The sequence below is a fragment of the Colossoma macropomum genome, unplaced genomic scaffold (assembly GCF_904425465.1).
Source record: "Colossoma macropomum unplaced genomic scaffold, Colossoma_macropomum, whole genome shotgun sequence".
Lineage (NCBI taxonomy): Eukaryota > Metazoa > Chordata > Actinopteri > Characiformes > Serrasalmidae > Colossoma > Colossoma macropomum.
Window position 1 is genome coordinate 18758437 of NW_023494804.1, and position 10128 is coordinate 18768564.

Below are 10128 nucleotides of genomic sequence, written 5' to 3' on the forward strand. Positions count from 1 at the left end.
TTTTGAGAAACTGCTCTGGTCAACACTGGATAGCAAAACGAAAATTGCAATATAAACAAAACAAAGAAATTATGATGAATATACAATAGTGAATATGGAATAAAGAAAATAATTGAGCCTGTCATTGGACAGAATTATTTAGATTAAGCAATCATAACCATGACAAGTATTTAGGTTAACCAATAATAATGATGACAGACCAATGACAGACATATTTAGATTTAACCATGAAAATTGATGACAAAAGTGCTTAGCTTAACCAATGACAACTGATGGAAGAATGACAGAGGAATTTAGATTAACCAATGACAACTGATAACAATTATTTAAATTAACCCATGATAACCGATGACAGAACTATTTAGATTAACCAGTGACAACCGATGACAATCGATGACAGAGGTGTTTAGATTAACCAATGATGACTGATGACAGAAATATTTAAATTAACCAAAGACAACAGATGACTACTTTAGAAGTCAGAGTAACACATGAAAAATAGATCTATGAAAACCAGACTGTTGGAAGCGCATCACTGTGAAAATGAGACCTAAATCCGTGAAAACCAATGACCTCTGTTAGAGTCCTATCATGACAACACAATAGCATGTGTAGAACTCAACTCAGTGAAGTGTGGAGGCAGGTAAACACCAAGATTTAATAGAGCTAGTTAGAGTCCATGCAGGCACCATTATCATTAGGAGCGTGAATAGGGCCTGCAGGTGAGGCTTTCTGCACAGCAGGAGAAAAACTGGGAATGCAGGCTTAATGCGTGAAACAAGCACAATTATCTCCCAAAAGAATAAGACAGGTTTACTAGATAAAATTGCTTAAAACAGGAAAATGAATAAAAGTATGTTGAGTAATCTTATATTTTTACAGCAATCTCAAAATAGGAAAAAAAAAAAAAAAATGCACACTTCAGTCTTCCCTGCTGTAATGCACCAGCTCTAAATATTTCAGCATCAATTATGCCTTGCAAAGCATAGCTTATTTTAAAGAAACTACATTTCTTACCAGTGCATATCATGTCAGGCTGTCATGGTGTGAGATAAGGCAATGCCTGTCAGGCTGTGAGAGTTTCCAGGCGTGGTTCCATATGTGCTCTGAAACTTGCCTGCAGCTCTCTATGTTATCTGTGCCAGTTAAACATTTCAAGGTTGCGTTGAGGCTACATAAGGAGAGCTGGCTGAGAGATGAGTCTGAGTCGATCTCTCTATTGGACACCATGAAGACCCTCCACACTGTGCTCTTGTTGGCCCTTGGCCTCACAGTCAGTAAGTGCCTGTTTTTTTTATTAGAATGAGTTTAGAGCAGAGCCCAGAGCTCCACATACTGAGCCACATACTATAGCAAAATAAAAGTCCTGAAGCTTTCAGGTGAGCATACAAACATTTGCATGTGCACCAAAAATGAACATGCTCACCAGAGAGTTTCATGTGCACATGAGAAATGTTTACGCTTAGTATCGGGAGCATGCTTTCTCATGAGCAAGCCAACTTATCTGGTGCGCAAACAAAAGTTTATTTATATATGGGTCATTCTACTGAATAAGTTCAAATTGAGGCCCCACAGTATATAAGATAATAATAAATATATACAACAGCATCATTTATTGGGTATTTTTAATTGGGTATTGGGTAATTCTTAATGAGAGGAACATTAAAAATGATCACTACCGAAACACGCACTTTCTGCGATTAGAAAACTTTTGTATTTTAAAGAAAGTCATTATGATTTTATAGTGTGTACAACTGTTTAAAGCTGTGTTTGCTAGTATATATATATATATATATATACATATATATATATACATACATACATACATATACACACACACACACACACACACACATATTAAACCTGCCTCCTTGCATCTCCTACCATATAGGAGCACTTTGTAGTTCTACATTTACAGACTGTAGTCTATCTGTTTCTACATACTCTGTTAGCCCACTTTCACCCTGTTCTTCAAGGGTCAGAACCCCCACAGGACCCCCACACAGCAGGTAATATTTGGGTGGTGGAGCATTCTCACCACTGCTGTGACACTGACATGGTGGTCGTGTTTTAGTGTGTGTTGTGCTGGTGCGAGTGGATCAGACACAGCAGTGAGAATCGTCCACCAACCAAAAAACATCCGGTCAACAGTGTCCTGTGGGCAGCGTCCTTGACCTCTGATGAAGGACTAGAGGATGACCAACACAAACTGTGCAGCAACAGATGAGCTACTGTCTTTGACTTTACATATATAAGGTGGACCAACAACATCAGCACAACACACACTAACAGACCACCACCACATCAGTGTCAGATTCACCTTGTTGAATATCATGTACCTTAATTAACTGTGTATGTGTGTTTGTTTGATTCAGCTCAGGCCTACCTCGACTACAGGGCTCTGTGGCAGTTCAGGGGTATGATCCTCTGCACCATGCCTGACAGCTGGCCAGCCCTGGATTACAGCGACTACGGCTGCTACTGCGGCAAGGGTGGCTCAGGAACCCCTGTCGACGAGCTGGACAGGTCAGAGACAACGAACCAGGAAAAAAAAAACTCTTTTTACACATTGAATAATTGGTTGTAGCATGGATTTGCACCCCTGTACACACTTAAAAAAGATGTTTATTCAAGGGTTCTTTAGTAAAGAAAATGGTTCTATATAGAACCATAAATACTTAAAGAACCCTTTGCATGACAAAAAAAGGGCTGTAGATGACCTTTCTGAAAATGGCTCTGTATAGCACCAAAACCTTCTTCTATTGTTATGATGTCAATCTTGTAACAGTAGAAGAACCCTTTTTGAGGCTATACAGAACCCTTTTCAAAGGGATTCTTTGTAGAACCATCTACAACACGTTCTCCATCAATTTGAAGAACTATTAAATGTTTTAATGATGCAAAAACCCTTTAATCATGCAAAGGGTTCTTTGAGTGTTCATGGTTCTATGTAGAACCATTTTCTTTACTAAATAATGCTTGAAGAAAGTGTAGAAGGTGAATATGAACAGTTTTACAAGATCCTAGATATATTGGTCATGTTTTCATCTAATGTTGTCATAATGCATTTATTTGAGCAAAAATGAAACCTCCTTAAATTCTCTCCCATGCCTACAGATGCTGTCATGTTCATGACCAGTGCTACAGTGATGCTATGCAGCATGACGCCTGCTGGCCCATCCTGGACAATCCCTACACTGAGATCTATGCCTACCAGTGTGACAAAGCCAATAAGAAGATCACCTGCAAAAGTAAGTGGCACACAGCAATTTGATCAGCATGAGGCTTTTTTTAAGTGGAATTTCATGCCGAAAAAAGTAAACAATTTGTGGACATGATTATCGCTTAAAGGGCCCATAGCAAGGAAAACAGTTTTTTTTTATTTAAATAAAATTCAATTAATCTTTCTCAGGCAACAACAACGAGTGCGAGATGTTCATCTGCGAGTGTGACAGGAAGGCTGCTGAGTGCTTTGCTGTTGCTGGCTACAATGAGGAGAATAAGCACCTGCCCAGCGATCGCTGCAAATGAACCACACAGAGCTTCTGACTGGACAGATATGAAAACCTTTTGTGCATTAAGCAATAAACTCAGCATAAACAAGCAGCTGTCATGACACATCATCTGGTGTCTGCTTCTTATTTTACACATTATGACTTCTCCATATAACACAGGCATTCCTTTTGGAAGATTATGGCAAATACATAATGTGTTTACTGCATATCAAACATGTTGCTGTTTGTCACAGTGTCAGGTTTAGATATCATTTAGTGCAAAGACCCAGATTATTCATCCAGGAGACAATGAGCTCAGCTCAGATTTTAAGTATACAAGTTCTTAGAAAGTGTAAAACAAGTCTACAAAAGTGGATTGTACCGAATTTGTACTTCTCCACCTGATCAAGTGTTTGATACCAGCTTATACAGTCATATCCAGAAGTTTCAACAACCCTGGTCAAATGACACTTCCTTGATTTTTGAAATGTAAAAAAGGCAACACATTATGCAAACTGCAACTTTTGCACAGGCCACATTTTATGTACACTGTGAGTAGGGCTTGACTGGTTGCTATGGTATATATTTTACAGAATTATTTTCACTAGCTTTACTCAGTCTTGATCTTAAAAGCATTCAACACACAAAAATAAATAGAAAGACACTTGTGTACGCAGCGCACAAGTAACCTGGGGAGTAACCCTTGTATTTTTAAATACAAAAACAGCAATGAATCAATGCATTTATGTTAACATGCAAGAACCAGAACAAGGACCATCAAAAAGAACCAGAACAAAATGGCCAATCAGCTTATTTTTTTTAATGCTGAACATTCAAACATAGTACCATTCAAATAAGCAAGACTTGGTCAGGAACATGTGGCAATTGATACAATACTCGGCACTTGACCACAGAGTCAAAACAGTTCAGACAAATGCCAGGTTGCAGGTTTGCAGTCACTGGGGTCATTTAGGTTTTGAGCAAAGCTGTAGCTGGTTGACCACAACCTATTAGAGGAATCAGTAAGGCTTGGAGCAACCTGAAAAGCTGAAGAGCCACTTGACTCTTGTGCTTCAAATATCTGCTGGTTGAGGTAAGAGCCTACAGCAGATGTTGGTTGGTCAGAGGTCCCCCAGTGCCTGGCTGCTCTGCCATTGCACAAGTCCAAAGTTGGTTGGGGTTCTTTGAGCAGACATGAAGGCTCTGGATGAGGGACTACTTAGTGGGCTGTACTGGTCAATATGTCCCACCTGAGATGCACCACTCTGAAGCAAAGGGTGAGAACCCATGGGGGTCTTATTGAGCTTTGGGCCCTCTGGGATGGCTCAGAAACAGAAGTGGAGGCATCTTGGGATATACTAGAGAATCTGCTGAAGGTTTGGAAAGATGGAAACTGGCCTCTCTGGGTCAAGGCTCCAACTGAAATTTTGGCTTTGAAAGCAATTATAAAAGTGCCTGGGGTGCTTTGGCTTTGAGAAGTAATTGAAATTTGGCTAGGAGATGATGGATTGCGTTCTCTGCACTATTTTTGGACTCTCTAGGGGGCCTGGGACATGAGGACTGAAGGGTTGGAAGCATTTGAGGTTTGTAAAGTTGGAGGCTGAACACCACTCTGGGTCAAGGCTGCATTTAAAAAAGTATGTTAACGTTGGCTTTGAAATACAAATATGGTTGGGGTGCTTTGGCTTTCAGTTGTAGGAGGATAGTTGCTTGAGGCAGCCTGGTCATCCCCTAGTGGGATAATTGCAAAACCTGGAGCCTAAGAGGATCCACCCTATACCATTTAGCACCTGAGCTAGTTGGAATTGAAGACATGTACTTAGTGCCTAAACTCTCTGTTGGGATCATGGGCTTGGACAAAGGCTGGGACTGGACTTGAGTCAGGGTGTCTCTTGACTGGGAAAATGAAGGAGTGCTCTGCCCCCGGGAAAAGGTATACTGGCTAGAGGCCTGGACATTGTACGATCCAGAGGCAGCTGTGGATTGAGCCCCATATCTGCTCTGACCCAAAGAGACAACAGGAGATGCACCTGAAGTCTGGGATAGGGTCATGAGCTGGTTTGCTGGCTGGGTCAAAGATCCCAAGATATAGTCACTAGGCTTGCTTTGAGATTTAGGTGGTGATGGAACACTCAGCCTCCCTGAAGAGCTATATTGGCTTGAAGGTACAGTGGGCTGATCTCTATAGGTACCTTGATTCAGAGAGGTGGCAGAATACTGGTTTGCTAAACTCCAAGATGATTGAGGCATGGGCTTGTTTGGCTGGTTTGGGGTGCTTTGGTATGAAGATGGAGTCTGCCGTCCCTCCAAAGTATACCAGCGAGAAGCTCCTGAGAGTTGAGCACCATAGCTGTTCTGATTATAGGTAGACATAAGCTCATTTTCTGAGCTCTGGGATTTGGCCACAGGCCTGGGTACATCTTGATTTCTGGCAGGATATCGGGAAGCAAGATGTCCACAGTTAACAGGCTTCCAATTATTTGAAGCATACCAATATGGCCTTGACGGTGGGGTCCTGTAGCTTCCCTGACGCATAAGGGGCTGACCATATTGGTTCTGGACATTTAGTACAGGTTTACCAGCACCAGAAGTCTGAACTGAAACAGCACCATGCTGAGCAATTTGGGACTTAGAGGTGGACATGTGGATTTTAGGGTCAAATTCTGCCCACCCAGATTTACCACTTGCAGTATTTGTGGAGGGCAGCTCAGAAGGTTGGGTTCTAGCTGTGTCAAAGTTAAAGTGGTTTTGGGGAGGAGGACGAGGTTGGTTCTTTGAGACAACAGAACCTACAGGTTGCCAGTCACTGGTAGATGGTTTAGGCTGAACTGTGCAGGACAACAAGAAGTCAGCTAAAATATAGATAATCATGACTTGGTTAGATTTGAAAGATTTTTGAGATCTTACCACTAAATCCATCTGTATTCCCCAAGAGGATCAAACCAATGGAAAATAAGTACAGTCTGCAACACAAAGAGACATTTACACAGGATTTACACATGAATTAAATCTGAGAAACAAAGGGAAATTGTATAAATACCTCTTCCACTCCCATCCCATTTTTTTTGAAATATAAATGAGAGAAGACAAACTCCTAAAACACACACCACCCAAAACACTACAAACACCACCAATCCTGCATCTGATTGTCTTTTTGAGCGTTTTGGTAAAGAATCCTAATTAGTATCACCTGCTCACTTGTCACATGACCAATGACATCAGATTCTTTCTGGTGTGTCCCAGAGAAATTGTCCTGAAAAACAATGGATCTCATTTAACAATATCTTCCTAAGTTTTTTCTTAAATGCGTTCTTCAGAAAGGTCCTAAGAAAAAGTTTACATCAGATTTATCACGTGTTCTTAAACTGCAGAATTGTTCTCAGTTTTGTGCTCTTGAGTGTGTGTGGATTCTGTTCTTACCGAAGAACAAATCCCAAATAAGAAAGGTAGTCCCAAATTAGTTAGTCCCAAATTAGTAAATGTCAGAATCTTTGTGAAAACTGCATAAGAGGGTTTTAAGAGGAAATTTCTCCTTAAGAATGCTTGGTGAATGAGGCCCCGTATTATTATAGTTAATATTATTTTTCCAAATGCTTTCCTCAAAATTATTCTTGAGTGTCTCTTGAATGCATTTTTAAATATTTTTTAAAATTTAAAACCTTTCTGTTTGCAGCGAAAGTGAAAATGTGTTGGTTCAGCCTTACGGTGCCTCCAGTAGTCCTTTGTTCAAAAAATGTTGTTTACAGTGTTTTTAAAAAATTTGTCTAGAGGAGCTGTGTTTGTGCCCCAACCCTATCTGGACTAAGCAGTTAAAAATGAAGTTAATGATGATGAGTTGTGTTTGTATCTTCAGGCATCATAACATGTGGATATATTGTCAATTGGGCAGTCATGCTGTTGAAAAGTCAGACAAGTCTATCGAAAGTATATATTGATTCAAAAATATTTCACTGCAAAGAGGAGATGGAGATCGGGACAAAAGATTATGACAGAGGGAGGCCTTTTGGAGGTACTTTTATCTCTGTTCCCTAAAGGTAAGAATGAGGATCTTAATCTCAGTTGTTTTCTGTAAAAAGATTATCTTTGAGTAATGTATTATATTTTGAAATGGTTTCTGATATTTTTGACATACTTGATTTTTTGTTTTTGCAACTGAGTAAATCCTCTTGCTGGTGGACTGTTACTTTAAGAAGGCCTTAGCAGAACCTACACAGGTGAGGGCAATTTGTCTGGGTCTTCAAAAGGAAGTAAGTTGAGAGAGTTGCTTAATGAGCACTGATGATAGCAAGTAGTTGAAATGTTTGCTTCGTTTGTGTCTGTGGTTTTTGTTGTACTTTTAATGGAATAAATATATTCTTTTGATAGACTTGTATGACTTTGTGTCATACAAGCAATAAATGTAATATAATATTTATGAATTGTGAAGCCTTTTTTTTTTAATTTGTTAGGGATCATGCTAGATCCAACCCTTTTTGAGAGAACTAGCTTTTAACCACCAGATTAAGGATGAGCAATATTTGGTTTCATGAAGCCAGCTTCTGTCAAGAAATTCTGAATTTGTTAGAATTGGTTTATGTTCTACTATCCTGATCCTTTATCTAAGTCCACTCTACTTATGTATCATGAATTACTGAAATTAGTTGTGGGGGCTGGGATGGGGGTGGTGTTGATTTCTTTGTTGATTTCAACAATGCCAACAATCATAGCCACTAGATGGTGCTACAGCACATCGGTGATGTTGACACTTCTCTAAAGAGGAAAGACTGGCACTGCTACAATAGGCAAACATATCGTCGTTGTCCAGCAGAGGGAAAAAATGTTTTTTACATTCTATGTAAGTTAATGTGAAGAACTTTTATTCCAGGCATTTTTGGAGCATTTCTGTTGGTCTTATCGTCATGACATTTTCACACAGTGTAAACCACAGCTACTGTGCTCAAATGATGCAGTAAAGTAAAAGATGAAAAAAATGGAGATGCATGTTTTGGACAGCGATGATATGCTGCTACATTAAACTGTATGGGAGAGATAATAAGCTGTGATGATCTGTATTTGTAAGGTTCAGGGACAGGTTATCATTTGTATGTTAACACTATTTCAGTTAAATCAATTTTATACCAGTATGAAACTTGTTTTGCTTTATATACATTGTTTAATTTATTCATCTGACAGATCGTCAATATATTGTGTTTTCAGTAGAAAGGCGAACAGTGTGGTGGTAAAGAACTTGTTTTTGCTTAACTTTATAAAACTGTTACACTTATTATACCTTACCATCCATACCACCTTACTGTCTGTCTGTCTGTCTGTCTGCCTTTATACAGTCATATGCAAAAGTTTGAGCACTCCTGGTCAAATGACATTGTGTTGATTTGAAGTGAAAATAAGTTAACACATCTTCTACAAAGAACACACTACTGCACATCTTAATGCACAATAACTGTTTATTTACTGAACTTAAAATGGGGGGTGGGGGTTATGGCACGTTTCATATTTTGTGCTGTATTTTTTCCAATATGTTAAACTCAGCAAATAAATAGAATTTGTGCACTAAAATTTGCAGAAAATTGTCATACTTAAAAGTATATTTCCTGGAGAGGCTGTGTTAACATATTCTTACTTAGAACATCAGCTAAACATGTCAGTTGACCAGGGGTGCCCAAATATTTCCCTATGACTCTACATACATATTAAAATCAGCAATCAATCAGAACAGCACCGCCGAAAGACAGCGGGGTGCTATAATGCAGGAGATGTGAGCTTAGTGTAGGCAGGCAATAGTTTAATGTGGTAATTCATTATTTATTTGGGTTGAGCAAAAAGTTTTAATGAGCCACCTTGACGTCTTGAACTACACGACGAAAAAGCATTTCTAAGCTTTAATGGAACATCATATCTCCACAACAGGAACTGTAGGGGAAGAACAATGTTCTTTTTTTTTTTTTTCTAGTCATGAAACATTTACACATTGTACTGAGCAATTGCATTTATAGAGCAATGCATGTAAATATGGAGAATATCTTCATGAGATTATAAGAAAATAATATATATACGATGAGATGCTACCTAAAAGAATAATTAAATAAACTGAAATTCGTACCAACCTAATCTGGGTTTAGGAAAACAATCATTGATGTTTACTGTCATTACAAAAAGACAGTTTGTTTCATTACAAAGTAAGCATAAACAGTCCTGTTTGACTGGATTTACTGCAGTTTAACATGTGAAATACTGAACATACAATGTTGTTGTACAACGCTGTGCAAACCTCACCAGCCTGAACTGACCCTCCTGATCCTACTGCTGCTGCACAGACTCTATTTAATTAGAGCCATTGCTTCTCCTGCTTTTCCCCTTTTCTGTGTCTTATACTAATATTCAAACCTTATTCTGTGTTCATATTGCTCTTGTGTTATTGTTTGCTATCTCGTGTCGACCAGAAGAGGATGGGTTCCCTTCAGAGTCTTGGTTCCTTTCAAGGTTTCTTCCTCTTGCTTTAGGGAGTCTTTCCTTGCCACTGTCGACGCTCATGGGGGCTCGGACACAGATTTTTCTGTAAAGAGGTGGCACTACTAGTTGTTTCTGTTCATCCTGACTTATTAGATGTCAGATAAAATAAATATCATGAAGTATC

At 39.1% G+C, this 10128-nt stretch overlaps 2 protein-coding genes across 2 annotated transcripts; one reads left to right on the forward strand and one right to left on the reverse strand.

Moving 5' to 3' along the window:
• The first annotated feature begins 1140 nt into the window (after positions 1 to 1140).
• LOC118825154 (phospholipase A2-like) lies at positions 1141 to 3621 on the forward strand. Its single transcript, XM_036595706.1, has 4 exons — positions 1141 to 1277; positions 2376 to 2526; positions 3118 to 3251; positions 3413 to 3621. Exons 1-4 carry the CDS (start codon positions 1229 to 1231, stop codon positions 3529 to 3531), a joined length of 453 nt encoding a protein of 150 aa, XP_036451599.1. The 5' UTR covers positions 1141 to 1228; the 3' UTR covers positions 3532 to 3621.
• A 1461-nt stretch (positions 3622 to 5082) lies between these two features.
• On the reverse strand, positions 5083 to 6635 carry LOC118824856. Its single transcript, XM_036595295.1, has 3 exons — positions 6535 to 6635; positions 6402 to 6457; positions 5083 to 6322 (listed from the first exon to the last, which is right to left on the reverse strand). Exons 1-3 carry the CDS (start codon positions 6552 to 6554, stop codon positions 5226 to 5228), a joined length of 1173 nt encoding a protein of 390 aa, XP_036451188.1. The 5' UTR covers positions 6555 to 6635; the 3' UTR covers positions 5083 to 5225.
• Between the last annotated feature and the right edge of the window lie 3493 nt (positions 6636 to 10128).

Bases quoted from the DNA above. Each gene is read 5' to 3' on its own strand.
- LOC118824856 (XM_036595295.1), bottom strand. From the start codon at position 6,554: ATGGGATGGGAGTGGAAGAG. The intron at 6,458-6,534 runs GTATTTATACAA...TTTGTGTTGCAG, and splicing joins ATGGGATGGGAGTGGAAGAG to ACTGTACTTATTTTCCATTG. The intron at 6,323-6,401 runs GTAAGATCTCAA...TGTCCTGCACAG, and splicing joins GAATACAGATGGATTTAGTG to TTCAGCCTAAACCATCTACC.
- LOC118825154 (XM_036595706.1), top strand. From the start codon at position 1,229: ATGAAGACCCTCCACACTGTGCTCTTGTTGGCCCTTGGCCTCACAGTC. The intron at 1,278-2,375 runs GTAAGTGCCTGT...TGTTTGATTCAG, and splicing joins GGCCCTTGGCCTCACAGTCA to CTCAGGCCTACCTCGACTAC. The intron at 3,252-3,412 runs GTAAGTGGCACA...AATCTTTCTCAG, and splicing joins TAAGAAGATCACCTGCAAAA to GCAACAACAACGAGTGCGAG.